At 34.5% G+C, this 22,179-nt stretch overlaps 1 protein-coding gene across 2 annotated transcripts in view; it reads left to right on the top strand.

Moving 5' to 3' along the window:
* Positions 1 to 22,179, top strand: part of NCAM2 (neural cell adhesion molecule 2) — a 430,164-nt gene that overhangs the window by 249,265 nt on the left and 158,720 nt on the right. For both annotated transcript variants that reach the window (XM_010977397.3, XM_031458159.2), the window contains exon 5: positions 6,916 to 7,053. In XM_010977397.3, the coding sequence (XP_010975699.1) occupies positions 6,916 to 7,053 (138 nt within the window). The remainder of the gene's footprint in view (positions 1 to 6,915; positions 7,054 to 22,179) is intronic.

Consider the following 22,179-nt stretch of genomic DNA (forward strand, 5'->3'; position numbering starts at 1 on the left):
TATGTTCTAACAATATTGCACTTTTTAAAAAAGACTGAATCTACCTGAACAGATATAGCAATTGGATTTTTTGACCCTAAGCGTCAACTGTTTTGAGAACCTCAAAGCTCTGAACTGGGCGTTGACACACTATGGACTTCAGGCTAAATCCAGCCCTTCTGCTGTTTGTGTAAGGTGCTCTGAGAATACAGCCAAACACAATAGTTACATACTGTCTGCAGCTGGTTTGGGATCAAAATTGAGCAGCTGTGACACAGATGGTTTGGCCTGTGAAGCCTACACAGTTATTGTCTGAAGATTTACAGAGTTTGCTGACCCATCCTCTAGTCGAGAAAAAATTATATACAAACAGGACAAGGATGCTAAATAAATAAGAAATGAATCCTGATACATTGAACTTCTGCATATTATAATTAAAACATGATCCCACAGGCTGACTAGATGTAAACTTAAAATAATATCTATGCAAATCCTGCGTTTTACTCTGGCACTGCTATTTCAGAGACAACTACATGTTCTAAATATTATGGTGAGATGCATGTGGATAATAGACAAAAAAGTACATTCATTCCAGTTGTCTTTATGATTTTGATTTAGACTGAGCTGAAATTCCAGAATAGTATCACATCTGAAATAGAATGCATAATTTGCTTACATTATGCTCCTTTAGCATTGTGAATTGGGAGCATTTTCAGTTTAGAATATTTTTCATTGCACCTGCATTGCAGAGAGGTACAAAATAATTGAATCTTTTAAACTACTTTCCGTCTTGGATGATTTTGTTTTGTGCTTCTCAGTGATGAAACTTCTACAACATAAAGGAGAAAAAGCAGATAATTTCTATTTTTGAATATATGCAGAAAATGTATCATGATTATGTTTAATAGTTTTTTTTTAAATTTTGAGAGAATTTTCCTGAACTTGACATTTTTCACTGCTTATCCGTTACTGACTAAAACTTTTTCTATCATAATAAGTTAATGAGACATAATACTTTATTTCCTCTTACTTTATTTTCAGATAACTGCTTTAGATTTTACAAATAAATTCCATGGGTAAATTGTACAGTATATTTTCAACTTTATTCCTCTCAATAACAAACAAGAGGCAACTCTTATAGCAGTTAAATAACAATGTCTAAACATTTTTAGATTACCTCATCTTAGGCTTCAAGTGCACATCTGATTTATTGTAAACCTTAATTACAAAAGGTTTTGAAATGAGTTGTATTTCAAAAAGACACACAGAACAAAAGCCTCAAAAGCAAAGACTGATGGTCAAGGGCAGTGTTGTTGGAGGAGTGATGCTTCCATGCTTTCAGTTTACGCATTGTTTCCCCGGTATCCCAGGATGGAATGATGTGAAGCTGGAATTCTGTTAACGGCTCTACTCCTTTCCTTGGCCCTGAAGCTTGAACAACTTTTCTAATTGCTCTGCACCTAATTCAGATTCTTCATCTGTAAACAATATGTCATATGCATTTTAAACAGTGGTTTGAATCTTAAATAAGACAGGCATATAATACGTGTTAAGTAAATGAATGAAATTTTGGGCCATATATCAGATTCTCAATAAATAACATTTATTTTTCTCATTGAACTTTTAATTCTTGGGAATCAGTTAAACATAGAAAATTAACACTGAGTTGTGTGGCAAGCAAAATAGAATTGTTAAAAAAGGATGTAAAATGTGATTTTATTTGGGGATACAAAGGATGTAGGTGAATGTGAAGGACCAACTTTTCTTACCTTTTAATATTTGAAAAACTTGCCACATATTCATTACTGAACAATTTGTACATTCATAATGGAGTTATAAGAAGTAATATTCTTCAGCTGATTATACCTTATATGAATGATCCTTTTATTAAAATGAATGAAAAAAGGTTAGGTTTATAACCATGAAAGGAATGTTTATGGGAATTTAGAATAATGTAGTATGTCCAGATAGCTTTCTGAAGCCTTAACGTAGCACAGGAGTGAAGTTTAGAGGCTCCATGTGAAACAATGGCAGTTTGGAAATGTCCATCTTATTAGCCATGCTTTTTTGGTAGCCACTGTATGACAAATATTCAGAATTACTATTCTCACAGACTACTCGAAGTGGAGGTTTTCCATGCTGTTTGTTGAAAGGCCATCCATATGCTAAAGAACCCACGTGTTCAGGGAGTGCAGACGATATTTTTTATAAAGGCTGATTATCCTGACTTTCAGTGTCACCCTGGTGGAGGGACATGCCATTGCAGATGCCCATTCAGCCTCAGCCAGTTTGAATGTTAGCTCTAAAACTTCCTGTGGGTTCGTCACCAGTTGTGGGTTCTGGCCAGCAGAAGTCCCACCGAGATGGAATGAATTACTCAAGACTCTGAGGAAAAGTCAAGAGAGCGAGAGGGAGTCGGGAGCCAACTCCACAAGCCTCTCAAATCTCCCATATTTATTGAGTACAGTCAAAGGAGGAATGCAGGAATTTAGGGAAGGACAGGGTGGGATCACAATGAGTACAAAGGCTTTGTTTATTGTTGGTGTTTGGTTCTGACCCTTTTTGGTGAATCATGTTCGTGTTGAGCCTTTCAGCTTATCAGGGCAGAACATACGGGAATCAGCTGCTTGACAACTTGGACTCAGGCGGCTGTGCCTGTCTTAGGTTGCCCCCCTCCGGGGATCTTACCTGTCATTGGCTAACCAGCCTTCTCACCTCTGAGTCTGCAGCTTTTTATAAATTATTTACCATTCCAGCCGAAGGCTGTTTGGGGATAGAAGACTAACAGCAGGCACGCTCAGCGTTTATAGCTGGGGGCCTGGGTCATTGCTAAAACCTCAAGGCAGTTACTAAGCACATCTTCTTTAAGGAGATAAGCGGCTGGGATCTGTTACAATTTGTTAACCCAATCATGGGCTCCCACAACTTCCTAAATATTTTGAACATTGTCTAATGAAATACCCTTTCTGCCTCAAAAACTATGGATAAAATCATCTTGTTCAATAACATTTTTATTTAATCGACTTCCTGTATAAAAATTCATTCAACAGTTACTGAACACCTAGTATATGCCATCTGGTGTGCTAGACAGTGATGATTCATGGTTTAAGATGATAAACAATCCACTGTTACAGAAATGACAGGCCAGCCAAGGAAAAAGCACCACTTGGAGGGTCGGAGTACTCAGATGTATTACGCCGGCGGGCTCAGAGGGGCTTTTGCTCCGAAGCTCTGAGCACCTCCAAGATGTGTGCATGGGGTTTTATAGGGTTAATTACAAGCTTGGGGCTATTAGCCAATAAGGCTCGAACAGCAAAACCAAGGAATCGGTACACTGGAGCTTATCTGTTAGGAACAGATCACGTTACTGACACTTGTTGAGCTTGGATTTACGAGTTAGCTTGTTAGCCCAGTAAACTGACACTAAACTTCAGATTTATGAGTTAGCCCAGCAGAACTTAGATCAGTAAACTGTCACTTATTACACTTAGATTTATGAGTTATCTTGTTAGCCCAGCCCAGCTTTTCCTTCACACCACTATTTTAAAAATACTAATAATCTAGTGGAAGAGATCAGTAGATAAATCAGTGAAAACAAGGTATGTTGAGGTCTATGATAAGGAAAGTGCAGTGATAGAGGATGATAAAGAAAGAACAGGGAACTAGTTGGGGCAGAGGAACGTGTTCAAGATGCCTGCTGAGACACAAAAATGCCTTTAAGTAAGAAAAGGAATTAGCCAAGTAGAGTGGTGCAGACTTTTTAGGAGGCAAGAACAACATATGCAATGGCCTACAGGTGAAAGCATGAGTGGCACATTCCAGAAACTGAAGTAAGCTGATGATAACCAGAATTTATGACTAAGTACAACTAGAACACTTATAATAACAGATAAATATAACTAGGATTTGTAAGTAAAGTGCTAACAAGAAGGGAATCTGGAAAAGAAGTTTGGGTCAAGTCAACATGGCCTTGATGTCTCTGTTGAGTTTAGAATCTATACAAAAGGGACATCACTAAAGGGTTTTAATCAAGGCAGTGACATGATCTAATTTCTCTGAGAAATTTCAGGCAGAGATAGTGACCTAATTTTACATATGCTGAGATCGAAATATTTACAACACTTCCAGGTATGTACATCTGGTAGACTCGCACTGTTCTGGAATTCACAGGAATCATCTGGTCTGAAGAAAAAATGAGTCATCAAAATATAGTTGGTAATTGAACCCATAAGAGTAGACGAGGCAAACCATTCAATAATGGCTATGGAACAGGAAGAAAAGGGAACTTAGAAAATAACCCACCTAAAGAATCATAAAACAGACACCTTATTGGGTATCATCTGATTTCATTTATTTTTCTTACTGCAATGATGAATATCTCAGTGTTTGTAAAACTGAGAGAAATAGTCTCTAATGGTTAAATTGTCCTGATACCCATAGTTACGTGTGATTATTTGAAGCAGTGCTTTCTTCAAAGGTCCTTGGTAAACACAAAGTAAAGATGTTTTTTGGTTTGATAATTTGCTAACATCATTCCATGGACTTTACATATATATTTAGAATTTGATATGCAATTTCCTTGTATTTGTTTTCTGTATGGAAAATTTTTATATACTTTAACATATATAATGGCATATATTTATATGTAGTGGCTTTAGTTTCCTTCTCTAGCCATAGAAGTGATGTATTAAAGTTGCTGTTTGAAACTGAAATTTTGCCATCAGAGGGAACATTTATTTTCATTAAAAATATGTATTTTGCAGATTCTTATTTTTTTCTCTTTTTTATATAGGACATTGCCTTCCTGATTATAATAATGCTTCCCTTTAATCTTTTTTTTAATTGAAGTATAGTTGATTTACCCCTTACTCTTTTTATTAATTAAACTGTAGCCATTAAAGAACATTACAGTTATAGGATGATACATATTTTAGTAAATTAGAAAATTTAATATTACAATGTCTTAGGTATGATTTGGTACATCCATCTCTAAACTTTAACTTTTGATTTATACAGTTGACCCTTGAACAACACACGGGTTAGGGATACCAACTCTACACATAGTTGAAAATTCAAGTATAGCTTATAGTTGGCCTTCCTTTTCTGCAGTTCCTCCAGATCTGCTGCTCTGCATCCTTGGATTCAACCAACTGCAGATTGTGTAGCACTGTGTTTACTACTGAAAGACAATTTGCACATACGTGGACCTGCACATTTCAAACCCAGGTTGCTTAAGGGTCAACTGTAATTGCTTCTCATTCTAATTTTTAGCAGGACACTTAGAGTTCTTTTAATTTACTTTGAAACACTGTGAATTTTTAGGAGTTCTGAATTACTGTAGGATTTACTGTGAATTACACTTCAAAATTTTTTGATCATTGACTTTCTTTCTCTCCAGTCTCTCCCTTGCTGATAAAATTTACCAGGGGAAAACATCTTCATAAACATTTTTGTATCTCTTCTTAGAGTCAACCAAAAGATGGAATAAGTCTTTTGGAAAAGTTTGTATCCCGTGGGCTGATAATTAGGTGTTTGTAGCTTTATAGTCAGTATTTTCTCTCTGCAGCAGCTTCAGAATCTACACTTTTCCATTCTTTATTAACGATCTCTCAGACGACAAGTAACCACATGCTTCTCTGTTTTAAAGAGCTATTATTATCAGTAATGCCCTTGTTTGTATTTCTAGCCCAAACTTCTCATTTGATTTAAGAAATTGCCATGAAAAATGAACCCCCCAAATCTGAATGACTTAATGTCATAGCAGTTAATTTCTCAAGTCCAGTTGGCAGCAGGGGAAGAGGCAGGATTCTACTCCTTGCATCCATTCAGTGATCCATTTTCTCATGTGGCTTCCGTGTTTGCCCTAACCTCTCTATTAAGCCAGTAGATAGGGGAAGAATAGTAAATATTTATTTGAACAGTTCCAAAAAGCAGCCTCTAACAGTAGATATCCCAGAGGTGTGTACCTTAAAATACTGACATTTCTACTTTACCGAAAGGCCCAAGGGGGTCAAGGATTTGTTTCTCTTATTCACCAGTATATACAAATATAGTACCTAGCAAACAGATGATGTTCAGTGATATCTGTGGATGAATTAATTAATGAAATTTAGAACATTGTATTTACAACACATTTCAAAATAGGACTAGATGGGAAGACATTCTTTACTTGGTAAGAACACTGCAACAAAAATGTGATGATTAAAAACTAAGGCCAGACATTATGGAAAATGTTGTCAGGCTGAAATGCTGCTTCGGGTAGCCAGAATATTTAGGCCATCAGCTAGTGCATGCCCTGTAACAGCTTATTTTTGTATATATGCATGTGCATACACTCACACATAAAGTGGAATCTTGAAACAAAGTTAATGAAGTCTAATCTATTCATTCCTAAAATGGATTATCTTGCATTTAGAAAAAAATCCTTCAAATAAATTTGAGATATGACCATTTTATATGTCCTCAGCATGACTTGGATATTATATCATTTAGCTGCCTCCTCAGGGTATGTGCAGTTATTAGTTTAATTATTGTGTGAGGAAGGATATTCAATCCATTTTCTAACCCTTTTCTGTACGCAAGTTGCTACATATTTGCAGTCAAAATGTCTTCGTGTCTGCAATATCTAATCTCTCGGCTTTGTTCTTTTGTGTACCATGTCTGCATTCAAAGTACCAGGGGGAAAATAATAGCCTAACCACTTTATGTGGAAATAAAGTCTTGAATGTATTTTAGAAAAAAGGTGCAACAAGGCAGTGTGGAGTGGAAAAACTGAAGTCATGAAATTACATTTTACTTTCAAATTTGAATTTGTTTGTTGATGAAAAGTATGATAGTGTCAGACAAGTGCTATATTTTAACTCTTAGCAATTTAGAGCACACTGGACTCGGCCTTCAATTACTGATATCATTTCCTCCCCTTTGCTTCCTTTCCAGATCGGTTCGCCATGTTAGCTAACAATAATCTGCAGATTCTCAACATCAATAAAAGTGATGAAGGTATATACAGGTGTGAAGGAAGAGTGGAAGCCAGGGGAGAAATTGACTTCCGTGATATCATTGTTATTGTTAATGGTAAGTCGATAACAATTTGTACATATTTTATGGTCACATTTGAGCAATATGTTTATTAGAAGGGCAACCGTGGAAACTCTGCATTCACGACTTCCCTAATGAAACTTCTTCTATATCAGGAGGAAATCTCCTTACCTCTACGATGGCATCTATTACATTGTACTGCAGTCTCAAGGTCAGAATCCATGACTTATTTAACATTGTAAATCTCTTTTACAAGGAGTCTATAAGGGAGTTGCTTTTTGATGGCTTTGTAGTTGTTGCCTTTTGTTGACTCTGTGGTTGTTGAAAATATGCCAAATGAAATATGGTGAAGTTTGATACTAGATTTTACTTTTAAATTACATGATTACTTGTTGCATTAAACTATCTATCTAATAGTATTCGCAGGGTTCTCAAATTTAATATAGAATACATTAGCTTACCCTTTCATATATTAGTGGACATGAATAACTAAGTTGATGGCTTCACAATGGCATCTCTTCCTCCACGCTTGGCTTCTCCTACTATATTTCCTGCCTGTGTTAACGTGACATTCTGTGAGGTCAGAAGATACATGAATGTTATCCTGGTTATCTCCACTTTGGTAATCTAATATGTGACCAAGATGCCCATTTTATTTCTTTAAATGTCTATCAAATATGTTCTACTTTCCCTGTCATGCTTTCCATAAGAGTGCTGCCCTTTCAGGTTTGTTTTTTTTTTTGGTTTTTTTTTTTGTATTTTTCTTGAAAGGCTGCAAGTTGTTTTCCTTTACTGTCAATCTTTCAATTCCAACTTTCTATCCATCAAACCTTTCAACCCTTAAAATTGTCAGTGTTTCCCATTACCTTCAAGACAAAAATAAAAGCATTTTTTGTGGCATAGGAAGCCTTTAATGATCACCAGCCCCCTTCCCCAACCATTCTGATATGGGTAACCTATGCTTTAACTATATGGAACTATTAGTAGTAAAACTATATACATGCACTTTTATTTTTCGTTTTAAAATAAGTTTAAGGTAGGAAATGTAAGTGTATTTTGGCATGGGCAAGAACTTGTGCTCAGTGTGCTCTTGTAAAAATGGGAGTTATATTAGTTACATGTAAAGTTTTTTGAAAAGGGCTAAATTTATAGGAAGAAGTATAAATATGCACTATTATTATATGTTATATATGTATGTATACATAAATTTATGCACATATTTTTAGAGTAAAACATTAACTTGAGTCTAATCTTAAAAAGGAAATATCTTCTGGCAGACGTAGCATGATGTTAAGCCTTTTAATCTGTTCTGCTATTGTAATTTCTATTGTAACACATTTATAACTTATTTGAGTCGATTTCCATCCTAGATGATCTGTGGATGTTTACATATGATTACGTTTATTTTAAAGGAGGGATTATTTGGATATGAGTGTTTTCATTAACAAAGTTTGGATCTTCAAGTCTGTCATTCAAACTGGACTATTTAATTCCATACGTCTAGGCTTATTATGTCAGGGTTCATGCGGAGATAAACACTGGAGTGTGTTCCTTTGTGACACCGGTACAGTCGTGTATGAAATGTCCCCTTCTGTCTACATCACATCGACTGTTCCGAAAGCAAATCATCCTCCTTCCACACCCCACTCTTCCTCTAACAGAACTGACAACAGATCCTGATCTGACCTTTACTTGAACACTGCCTTATCTCCAGTTCTTCTAATTAGTCACATTTCCCCATTATGGTCACAAACTCTCATACCTTAAAATTCCTCGCCATTTCTCTTCAAAGTAACAGTGTTGACAAAATCAACCATCAATTTTTCCCTTTCTGGATGATGCGGTTGGACCCTGCCAAGGGAATGCATTGACTAATGCCACCAGATAACTGTGCTTTTCTCTCACATTTTGCCTTTACTTAGGTCAGAAAAATCATTCTGCTCCAGTCTTATTGACTGTTGCCCTGCTTACGGCTCCTTTTAATCTTGAACTCTCTCTAAAAGTATCCTTTATTATGTCTCCCTTATAAAACCTCTTGGAGCTGTTTCAATGAAAACTTTGAGGCTGCAAAATTTTTTCAATAAAATAAAAGCACTACCTTTATCCACATGATCTATCTTTTTAATTACAAAATTTGACTTATCATGTGCTTCCCCCTCCAAGTTATCATGCAGCTCTCTCAATTGTTACTAATTTTTATTCCTCCTGATGTGGACTTCATCATGGACCTGCTTCATCTCCTTCCACCTCAAAGTATACTGAAGTCCCAACCAAACACTTCCAGTCAACTCTTCCTTCACATTCACTTTTTTGCTAAATCCTGACTCTGGAGGGAGCTCTTCTCTTTTTTCCACTGTTTACTCTTTGCAGCTTTCCCTTCACATTCCCTTTCTTCCGCTACATACTCTGTTTTTTCAATGATTAGTTGAAAGATGTCCTTGCTAGTTTCCTGTGTACTACCAGGAATATGACACATGTGTAAGGAAGATTTACCTTGAACGTAAAGAGGATGTATTTTATGCTGAATCTGGAGGAAATTAGTCAAAAATGGGTGAGGATGTGAGTAAGTTCACAGATAGGTCCAGTCGATAATTTGAGAGAAATCTTGCCACATGACTTGAATATTCTATTTCCAGTCACCTGGTTTCCCTCATCTACCAAACATTGAGGTACTCTTGGTATATCTCCAATATTTTCCCACATATTTATATGTGTTTACACCTGCTCTTTACTGACTCTTCAGATAGGCTTTCTAAATGGCTGAAACTTTTCATTAACCTACCAGTGGCTGTCCTCCTTTTATTATTATCCCTTATTACATTTTTATTATCTATTTGCTGAATTTGTAGGACATCTTATCTATAAACTTATGAACTCCTTTTACTATATAATTATACTACACACACACGCATGGACTCTCTTATACACAAATCATAGGTACATTCTGTAAAAGAGGATCAAAATTATTTCTCTTGCTTTAACCCATCAGATTCCTAGCCCTTAGTTAAATAAAATGTTCTCAAAACTACTCAGAAATGGTGAAAGATCTGGGAATAACTTTTAAATTTAAAATATAGCCAATAGAGGATTATTTTTATAAGATGTTCTTCTAAGGTATAACAATCACTATTTTCTGAAACTTTTGTAAATTTGTAAAGAATGATCCACTAACTGCTGGTTGAAACTTGGGATAATGGATGCAGGAACAATTGAGAGTGGATGAAAAACACTTAGTAGTGTAATTTTAAAGCAATTGTATCTTTAGTCTTCCTCCGAACATTAAAAGCACCAGTGATGACCATGGCCAGACATATTCGTGCAAGTAGGTATCTGAATGCATTTTGTGCATTTTGTTACTGCAGCGACCCTCAGGCAGTGACTTTGTATTCCTGCCTGTTTCTAGCCATTTCTTAAAGTTAAGAAAATTAGGAAAAAATACTTTTCTTTCTATAAAAAGTGGAAAGTAAGAATTTTTCTCTTTAAATTTTATGCAAGGTTATGTAATGCAAGACATATATAAAAACATTAAAGATAGTGAACTACCCTTTTGTATGTCAATAATACAATTGACTCAATCATGCAGAGAGATATTTAAGTCAGTTTAATGACTGTGGATTATGAGAGAATTTGTAATTTATACATTATACATTTATATATTGTATATTATACAATACATAATTCACCAAATGGTCAGTAAGTAAGCACTTGTCAAAATAGGAATATTTTCTAAATTTACTAAATACTTTTCTTCCTAATGATCCCATTAAATCTCAAAGATTAGCAGTCTATAACTACAGGGCATGATTATACTTAATACTTATCCAAACATTATTTTGAAATTTTCAGATAATAGAAAATTAGATAGACAAAGAGATAGTAGACAGAACACCTACCTACAAAGATCTGGGCACATCCTTATCTTTCTCCTCAACGTCATTAATTGGTGTGAAAAGTTTATATAGTTTCTTGCCTTTTCTTCAGTCTGTATTTCTCTTCTGCCCAGAATTTCCTGAGTGCATTTAAAGTGGAATAATGTCATATTTGAAAGACCATGGATAAGTATGTGTTTATTTTACAATGTATTACTTTCAATTCCCGATTAAAAGGGAAAGCAGAATTTTCTCATTGTTTGAATCAGAACCATACTCTGAACTCACCTGTCCCCTGGATGGCACCTCTTGGTAACCCAGGAATGTATTTTTTCTCTAATATTTGGTCATTAAATACAGAAGCAAATCCTATCATTTGCAAAAACAATAACAACACTACATGAATAACAACAACAACAAAACTTCAGTAAATCTGTATGAGGCCACAAATACAGCAATAATGCAAAATTTTAACATTCCATAGAATCAATCAGTAAGGAAAAGTCATCAAGCTGCCACCTCACATTGTGGAAATGAATGACTTTCAGCACCATTAATGTCTAATTTACTTTAGAGAGACATTCATGAGTTTTGTTCTTGAAAACGGGCTGCCCAAAAGGATAACTTAGGAAGCAGTTATCAGTATTTTAGTCACATTGCAAGTTTCTTATGATCAGTATCTCTTGTCTTTATTGTTTATTTGCATCATATCCCACGGCTTTGAATAAAAGTGTTGATATTCAGATCATGTGAATTTTTAATAGTGAAAAGAGTTAAGAGACACAGAGAATTCATTCTAAGTTAGGTACAAGTAATCATCCAGTTCTAAATAAATCTAGTATATACATTTTTAAATACAATATGGTTTTCTCCTTTATGCAGATACACTTAGTTTTACCAGAATGAAAGAGTGCACACTTTCTGTCTAAACTATGCTCTCTCTCTCTGTTAACCAGGCTGATTTCCAATTGCCTATAAGACTTATCAGTTCAAGCATCATTTCTTTCAAGCTTCTCTATTTCATCTGCCTTATTACATGAGTTCCCCCCATGATATTTCATAGCACTATTTTCGTCTCTATAAAGTTTTCTCAAGTTCAGATGTTGAAAAGGACTCACCAAATTCCACAGAGTGTGTTCATGTAAATGTTTTGTTTTAAGGGAAAAATATATGTTGCAGCAAGTTGTAAAGAATGCAGGCAAGCATCAGGAAAGATTTCCAAGGACCCTATTCACATACAAGGTGGGTGCTGTTTTCAGCTTGAACCACCAAGATCTGAGTGAGGAATCTCAAAGAAGCTGTCACTGAGGGCCCTTAAATAATCAAAGCAAGCTTGACACATTGGTTAATCTGGGTGCAGACTGTCAGTGCAGAAAATGCTTGGCTGATTGCTAAGGGGAGTTTCTTGTCCATCATAAATTCCAAAGCCTTTATCTTTGCCGGAAGTCTTTGACAGACATCCAAGAATCCCCAGAGAAATTTTCGAGCTTCTTTTTTAATCAAAAAATACTTTATTGCTGGAAAGTGCTAACCATCATCTGAAAAAGTACTAATCCTAATCTTTTTGCTAGTGGAGGGTCTTGCCTTGATGTTGATGGCTACTGAATGATCAGGGAGATAGTTGCTGAAGGCTGGAGTGGTTGTGGCAGTTTCTTAAAATGAGACAATGAAGTTTTCTGCATCGATTGACTCTTCCTTTCATAATCAATTTCTCTGCAGCATGCAATGCTGCCTGATAACATTTTACCCACAGTAGAACTTCTTTTGAAATTGAAGTCCATCCTCTCAAACCCTGGAGCTGCTTTATCAGCTAAGTTTATGTAATATTCTAAATCCTTTGTTGTCATGTCAACAGCCTTCACAGCATCCTCACAGAAGTAAATTCCACCTCAAGAAACCACCTTCTTTGCTCACCCATAAGAAGCAACTTGTCATCATTTTTCATGAGATTGCAGCAATTCAGTCACATCTGTTTCCACTACATCTGATGTTAACTTCCTCCACTGAAGTCTTGAATCCCTCACAGTCATCCATGAGGGATGTCATCTGCATAGTGTGACAATTTTACATCTTCGCTTCCAATTTGGATCCCTTTTTATTTATTTTTCTTGTCTGATTGCTGTGGGTAGGACTTCTAATACTATGTTGAATAGCAGTGGTGAGAGTGGACATCCTTGTTTTGTTCCAGATTTCAACCTTTCACCATTATTATGTTGGCTGTGAGTTTGTTATATATAGCTTTTATTATGTTGAGATACATTTTCTCTGTACCCACTGTGGTAAGAGTTTTTAACATGAATAGATGTTGAATTTTATCAAATGCTTTTTCTCCGTCTGTTGCATTGGTCATGTGATTTTTGTCCTTTCTTTTGTTAATGTGGTTATCAGATCAATTTATTTGCATGTGATGAACCATCCTTCTGACCCTGAGATGAATCTGACTTGATTGTAGTGTATGATCTTTTTTATGTGTTTTTGGATTCAGTTTGCTAATTTTTGCAAATTATTTTTGCATCTATTTTCATCAAAGATATTGGCCTTAATTTTCTTTTTAGGCAGTGTCTTTGTCTGGCTTTTGTATCAGAGTAGTAGTGGCTTCGTAGAAAGAGTTTGGGAGTGTTCCTTCCTCTCAGTCTTTTGGAAGAGTTTGAGAAGGATAGTGTAAGTTCTTCTTTGTATGTTTGGTAGAATCCCCAAGTGAAGCCATCTGATCCTGGATTTTTCCTTTATAGAGTTTTTTTTCTTTAACAGATTCTATTTCACTTCTAGTAATAGGTCTGTTCAAATTATCTGTTTCTTCTTGATTCAGCTTTAGGTGACTATATTTCTACAGAAACTTGTCCGTTTCTTCTAGGTTGACCAGTTTGTTGGCATGTAGTTGTTCATAGTATTTTCATTTTTCTTTTGTATTTCTGTGATATTGGTTGTATCATCTTCTCTTTCATATATTGTTTCATTTTATGGTCCTCTCTCTTTTCTTTTTGGTGATTCTGTCCAGAGGTTTGTTGATTTGGTTGGCTCTTTTAAAAAATATAAAAATAATTATTTACTATTTTTTAATCCCTATTTTATTTATGGTATACCTTTTCCTTCCTTTTATTTTTGACTAATTGTTTTTCAAGGACAGTATATCATTGGGTCTTTGTTTTGTTTTATTTTGTTTATATATATAAATTCTAACAGTTTCCACCTTTGTATTGGAATGTTTACAAAAGTTACATTAAATATCTTATTGATTTAGTTGGAATTAATTCTTTCTATTTGTTTTCTTTGTTATCTTTTTTGTTCCCTTTTTCTTCTATTTTTGACTTATTTAGATTTTGGAATATTTTTTATCAATCTGTTTTTTTACTTTGGCTCACTGATCATAGTTCATTGTTATGTGTTATTTTAGTAGTTGATTTTCAAATCATATTTCAAGTGATATATTATTACACATATTGAATAACAATACCTTCCTCCAGCCTTTGTGCTATTATCATCAGTTAGTTTGCATCTACGTAAATTATAAACTCTATTAGTTTTCTATTTCTGGAGTAACAAGTAACCACAAATTCAGTGGCTTTAAACAACACAAATTTATAACTTCACAGTTTTTGTAGTTCAGAAATCCAAGTAGGCTCAACTGGGATCTGTTCAGGGTATTATATAAATATAATAATATTATTATTTATTTTATAATTTTTATAAAATCGAAGTGTTGGCAGGATTGTGCTCCTTGCTGCAGGCTCTGGGGAAGAATCTCTTCTATCATTAAGGTTGTTGGCAGAATTTATCCTCATTCTATAGAATGAAGGTACTTTTTCCTTGCTGCATGTCACCTGGAGGAGGTGGTACTTAACTCTCAGAGGCCACCCTCTGGGCTTCTTCTTCCAGTACCAGCAATGGTGCCTTAAATCCATCTCAGACTTGGAATATTTGTGACTTCCCCTTCTGTTGCATGTCCTGACTTCTTTCCACCTGGGTTCTCTGGTTTTGAAGGCTTGTTAATTTTTCTCACCTGGATAATGTCTATGATCTTAGTTATGTCTGCTAAGTCTCTTATGCCTTGTAACTGAATGTATTCAGAGATGTCTGGGCCATGGGCATTGGCATCTTTGCAGAGGAAAGGGCATTATTCTGCCTACCATATCTTCACACTTCATTTGCTGTTTTTTATTTTTCATTTTAAATTGTCAATTAGCTCTTAACTTGACTTAATTTTTTTAAAAAAGGCTTTTATTTCTATCCACATGGTTACCATTTCCATGGCTCTTCATGTCTTCATGTATATTCAGATTTCTATTTGGTATCAGTTTCCAAATGCCTGAATGAGTTCCTTTAACAGTTATTACAGTGCAAGTCTGCAAGGGATGATTAACATCACCTACTGAATGTCTGAGATGGTCTTTATTTCCCCTTCATATTTGAAATACAATTTTGCTGGTTATAGGATTCTAAATGGACAAGGTTTTTTTTTTTTTTCCTTTCACTACCTTAAAAACTCTGAGCCATTATTTTTGGCCTGAGTTATTTCAGATGAAAAGTCTGTTCTCATTCTTATTTTGTGCTGTGTTTGTAAAGTGTGTCATCTACCCAGTCTTCCCAGATTCTTGAAGATTCTTTTTCACTGGTTTTAAGCAATTTGGAGATAATATACTTTGGTATGATTTTTTTCATTATTTTTCTGCCTGGATTTTGTTGACAAACTTAGAAATGTTTTGGTCATTAGTTCTTCACATATTATTTTATGTCTCACACTCCTTTGGGACTCCAGTTTCACATATTTTAGGCCATTTGAACTTATCCCAGAGCTGTCATATGTTCTGTTTATTTTCTTTTAGTTTTTTTTTCCTTCCTGTATTACTTTTTGGATAGTCTCTATTGCTATATGTTCAAGTTCACTAATCTTTTCATCTGCAATGTTTAATCTACTTCATCCTATTTCATATACTTTTGACTTCAGACACTATAGCTTTAATGTGTAGAAATTTTATTTTTAAAATATCTTTTAAGCCTCTAACATGATGATTCTTGAATATATGGAATGCATTTATAATAACTGCTTTAATGTTTTTGTCTAATTCTATCATCTACGTCATTTCTGGGTTAGTCTTTGTTGATTATATATTTTTCTCATCATGTCTCATATTTCCTGTTTCTTTTCATAGTTAATAGTTTTAAATTGGATGCCAGATGTTACGAATTTTACCTCTTTTAGTGTGTTGAATATTTCTGTGTTCCTTTAAATATTTCAGATCTTTGTCTGGGAATTCAGGATAAGTTAGTTACAAATAATTTAATCCTTTCAGTTCATGCCTTCAAGTTTTTTAGGTGGGATCAGAATCTTCCAGAGCTTGTTTTGCCTCATTTCTGAGATAAAATCTTTCAGAATACTGTATTTGACATGCACTATGACGTTTTAAAATTATTATTATTATGGCTTATGAGAATAGAGCATGCCCTTTGCTCCAATTGCACTTTGAAAATTCTTCCTTCTAATTTGAGTGTTCTTTCCTTGGCCTCAGCAATTTAGTATCATGTTTGTACTAATCAGTTTCATGTGAAGAACCCAGGGGAACTCACTGCAAGTCTCAGGAAGTCCTCACTCTCCACCTCTGTCTTGTCTGACACTCTGCCCTGTGAACAACAGACACCTTTGTTTTCCTGGACTACCAGCCCTGCGTCCGCAGTTCACGGAGACTTCTAGAATTCACCTGGGCTCCTCCTCCCTACACTACAGATTAGACACTTCCTTCAGACAGTAAGCTGGGGCAGTAATAGGACTCATCTCATTTCCTCTCATATTCCAGGGATCATTGTTGACTGATTTCTTGACTGATTGACAATGTCTTGAAAACTGTTCTTTTACACAATGTGTCTGATTTTTCAGTTGTTTCAAGTGATAGGATAAATTGGGTACCTGTTTCTATATATTGGATGGAATTCTTGCATATGTATTTCAGTGTCATGAACAAAATTATACACTGTATTCTAAGGATTTGAATAACATATCATAGCAATATGATTTGTTTACATGATGTTGCCTGCTTTTACCTAAATCCTGACCTCAGAATATTTCAGTCTCTTATTCTTTACTGAATTCAAACTAATTTCTGACTTCTATACATATCTATGTCTAAATTTTACTTTCTGCTTATTTTGTCCACACATTTTGCTTTGCAATTAGGTTCATTTATTTTTATTAATTAATTGATTTAATTGTAGTCCAGTTTCAACTCTGGATTATTGACAGCAGGATATTACAAAGCTACCTTGAAAGAACTAAAGCGATAAACTCAAGCATGGCCAGCACTTTAGCTGTCTCAGAAACATGCAGAATGTAGGCTCAGAGGAATCTGCAGTTCATGATTGATAACAAGAAGCAACAAGAAGTAAAAGTATCTTCAGAATACTTTGGTAAAATCAGAGAAATATGCCTGATCCTATTTATATTTCAAAATCTTCAGATTACCCATGCATTCTGCTTTAGTGTTCCAAACGCATTAAGTGACAGAGACAAGATGCGGTGTGGTTATGCCAATTTGCCCAGAACTAGAACTCTGTAATACTCTTTTTAAACTTGTTGAAATGGATATGATCAGGGTTTTCTCCCTCTTTTTTAACTCTAAGGAATTAATAAAGATATTAACTGAAAAGAAATACAGAACTCAATTTTGATCATTCCTCTATCACTCCAGTGTGACTCTGAATATTTAGCTCACACTTAGGATAAGCTCAGGCTACTTACTGATTTTTGACAGTAGTGTATTTAAGAGCAACTATATCTAACTTAGTTGATGGAGCAAAATTAAAAGACTTCTGTGGGGAGAAAATAAAAGAGGCTGCAACTCTTCTTCCTTTCTGCTATCATAGATGGAGATTCTGTTGATCTTACAAAACAATTATGTTGGTCTTAAAAAAAAAACATTTAATAGTAACTTCCAAAAATTATGAGCTATATGATCATTTGATGATTTATTCTGATATGTACTCTGATTTTATAGTAAACTGACAAGTTTCCAATACCAAGAAGACCCTTTTCCTCCGACATCTCCACCTACATCCAACAGTACCTTCATTCCTATTAGGTAAAGGAGTCAAAGAAGGGCCCTGTATATTGGTCCTTATGTTGTTGTATCTTCATAGCAAGCTGGGACTGTCAGCTCAAAAACCACACTAGCACCAAATTCAGAAATTTGTGTATTTTATATTTAAAGTCCAATTGTTTTAAATATAGCCCCAATAAGCATAGTTTTAACCACTTAGAATCACCTTGCTTTGCACACCTTTCAAAACTGTATCCATTTTCTGCCAGCCATAGAGAAGACAAACTCTGGGCCTAGGCAGGATCCCAAGTCGCTGCTGCTCTTTGGAGTGCTCCAGCTGGAAGACTCCATGCTGTGCTGCTGAGTGACATCACTCACGTAGACAAATAAGCCCACCCCTCAACTCCCCTCTCTCCTAGGAGTCTCCTTGCTCTCCACCTCGTATAGGCGGTGACCCTTCACCCAAGCACACTGTCTCCGGAAGGTCTCCTGCCGTAAAGAGCTTACCCTTTATGCAACCTGTCCACGTGCGACCCACATAAAGTCCATCGTATACTGTTGCTACCTTGTTGTGTCTTTTTCCTCGATCAGTCCTGAAATCCTTGAACTCAAACTTCCCAACAGATACTTTTCTCCAGAATTTCCGAAAGGTGATCATTACTAACTCTCAAGGAATATGGTCTGAAACTTTATCCATTTAGAGTAATCTTAAACATATCCTATGGCTTATATTTAAATTTCTTTTTGCAGTTTTATATGACTTCTCTTTAAATGTTTAGTTACTAAATTGTGTTCTACCTCATTTTGTTCCCCAGGTGATTAGAAAACTAGTCTTAGGAATTCTTTTCACTTATAAAAATGAAAATCTCCAAAAGTTTTGTTTATGTGGGTAATACCTATTTATATATATCATATTAGACATGAAAACTGAGACTTTTTTTAATATTTGGTTAATTTAATTTTTTCAAATCTTTAAACTTTTTTATTGAAGCATAGTCATATTTAAGTTTAAAGTGTTAATTTATTAATCTGTCAAAATAAGCATGCTACTCTAAATAGCATATTAAAAATAACTACGTTTTGAAAAATACTAGAATAGTGCCTTTTTTAAAAATTTTCACAAGTTACTTTAATGTGTATGTTAACAGAAGACAGGCTTATTATCAGGTCTGCTGCTGCATTCAGTCTCTTGTGATACATTTTTGCCAATGTGAAAAGGAATCTTCCAGATAAGATTATTGATTTTTTCCTCCATTAGCTTAATCCAATAACTTAGTTTTCCAGGAGAAAACCTATCCTCACATAGGTATGTGTTTGGAAAAGAGAGGGCCTTATACATCCTGTAACTGGGTGTTGGGGACCTCAGATGTCCTTGAAACACACTTTGAGGACCTGTGCTATAAAATATTGCTAATTATAAAATGTACTTTGAAAAAGTATAAAAATGGCCATGTTTAATGGTAAAATTATCCCTTAAGATGTCTAAAAGCTTCAAATTGTTTCTTTTTTGACCTGAAGAATTTTCTATATTAATTTTTGCCTTTTATTTAATTATTCCCTCTTACTGTAGAAACAAGAGAAAATGAAAGTAATGTTTTCCATGCTCTCAACTGTAATTTTGCGCTTGACTTTAATAAGATTTTATTTGGAGGTTTATTGGTTGTAGACATTCAGCTATAAATTAGATTTATTAAATTATATGAAATTATTAACTTCAATTTCTGTTGTTTTATTCTGTTATTTGTTCATTTTTTTTGGTTATGTAAGTAATCCATTGTTAAAATAGAATATTGCATATTTACCACTGAGAGCTACTAGTAATATCTAATTTAGTCCTCTTCAGTCAACATTTTATATTAATTTACCATTTGACCTATCATTTTTACTTTGAGATAATTAATTGCAGCATTGGTTGCAGTGAATAAAGACTGTAATAGGTAACTATGTAGCCATCTACAGGTGACCTAATACATACCCAGTAGTTTATCCACAAAAGACTGCAATTTGAGCAAGAGTGAAGAAATTCTCTACATAGTGACATGAATATACTCCTTGCATGTAGCATTAACTTGAGAATAAAAGCATGACACAGAAAAGGGTACAGTTTGCAAAAGGAAGAAGGAAACAAAAATGTGTATTAATAGTTGCATGAAGAAATACAAGTAATTAATAAAGTGGTTAAAGAGGAAAGGGGTTAGGTGAAGAATTGTGTGTCTATCTTTATATTTCATTATATTTTTGAACCTATGGATATGATCTATTTTAAAAGTCAAATTAAAAGAACATAAAAATCAGATTTATTTGACAAAAAGTTGGAAAACACAGAAAAGCAAAATGATACTGCACCAAAACTTCAGTTAACATTTTCTCATTCTTTTGTATTTATTTCCATTGAAGGTAATATTTACTTGATTGAATTTCTGAGGTCTTTCATAGTAGGGTTCACTAAGAATGGAATTTGAGATGGCCATGGAAACTTTTCCCATGAATTTTGTTTAAAGCAACGTGACGGGCCAATTTGATCTTCACTATCTTGTGATCTGATGGTATAAAACAAAACTCTGCTTTACTCAGGTTTAATTTTAAAACTCAGTGCTCATCAGACAATTGTAATTTTGCTACTACTTTACTGTATTCACAAATTAGGAACAAAAATGTGGAAAATATTGGCCAATTAGTTATTAATTCTGAATTAAGAACATGCAAAATATTAATTAGATTTTGTAGCAAGGCAGTATTACTAAGTATACTGATGCTCAGGGTTGGAAATGACTAACCACATTTGGAAAGAACTGACTAATGTATTTAGTTTACTATAACCAATGAGCTAGACCTTCTTTCAAGATTAAATTATACAACTGGCTTTTCTTTATGTCAGTCATTTAAAATTTTGCATATGATAAAGTTTTTATCTGTTTTGAGTTCCAAAAAAACCTTGTTTCTATTAAATAGCACTTTAAATTGACCAACTTCATAAATATGAAATGAAAGATTAATGCAAGTAACCAGAACCAATATTAATAAAAACTGAGACATGTTAGATGATATAATAGCCTATGAGGCAGCAGTGAAGAGCAAAATAAACAAATTAAAAAAAAATAGAGAAAAAAAGAACAATGCACATGTGACATCTTTGACACTTGATATGACCATTGGAAAGTAACAAAACATCAAAATCATGAAGGGAATGCAGTTTACATAATGGAAATATCTTATTGCATAAAGAGTGTCTGCATAATATTAAAATACCAATATTATTACTACACAATATTATGTAACCAGTTGAGTATATTAAAAATTGCTGAGGAGGTAAAGTTGCAAACTGAAGATACTTGCTTCTTTATCAAAGGAGGAGACATAATTAAACTGAAAAATACTGCAATTTTCTTGCATCCTTGCACAATATAAATCAGCTTTGCAAATGTAGTTTCCCAGTTGTTTCATTTTTTTCTCTCTTCAGTGTTCATAGGCAGTGGAAAGAACCATGTGTTGATGAAGTCATGGAAAGACCTGAAGAAAGGAATTAAATTATTTTCCATGTACACTGAGAATAACACTATAGTATGTTAAAACTACAAGGTACTTTGGTGTTAATCTGGTCCATCTAGTCTCTTGCCCACAGACTCAGATAGATTTCCTTTTTTATTCCTTCACTTTTGTGGTAAAATATGCATAACATGAAATTAATCAACTTAACAATTTTTAAGTGGACATTTAGGTGGTATTACATACACTCATAACATCGCACGACATTCACCACCATCCATCTCTGTAACTCTTTTCATCCCGCAAAACTGGAATTCTCTGCCCATTTAACAATAATTCCCATTCCCCTCTCCTTCTGACCTCTAGGAACCACCGTTACACTTTCTATATCTGTGATTCTGATAACTCTAAGTGCATAGTAAGTGGAATTATAGAGTGCTTGTCTCTCTGTGGTTGGTTTCTTTCACATTGCATAGTGTCCTCAAGGTTCATTCATGTTGTAGTATATGTCAGAATTTTCTTTCTTTTTTAAGGCTGAATGATTTTCTGTTTTATGCATGTATAAAATTTTGCTTATCCATTTTTTCATCTATGGACATTTAGGTTGCTTCCAGTTTTTAAATATTATGAATAATGCTGCCATGAGCATGGATGCACAAATATCTCTTTGAGACCTTGCTTGCATTCATTTGAGTGTATACCCATAAGTGAAATTGCTGGATCACACGGCAATTCTATGTTTAAATTTTTGAAGACCCACCATGCTGTTTTCCACAATA

The sequence above is a fragment of the Camelus dromedarius genome, chromosome 2 (assembly GCF_036321535.1).
Source record: "Camelus dromedarius isolate mCamDro1 chromosome 2, mCamDro1.pat, whole genome shotgun sequence".
Lineage (NCBI taxonomy): Eukaryota > Metazoa > Chordata > Mammalia > Artiodactyla > Camelidae > Camelus > Camelus dromedarius.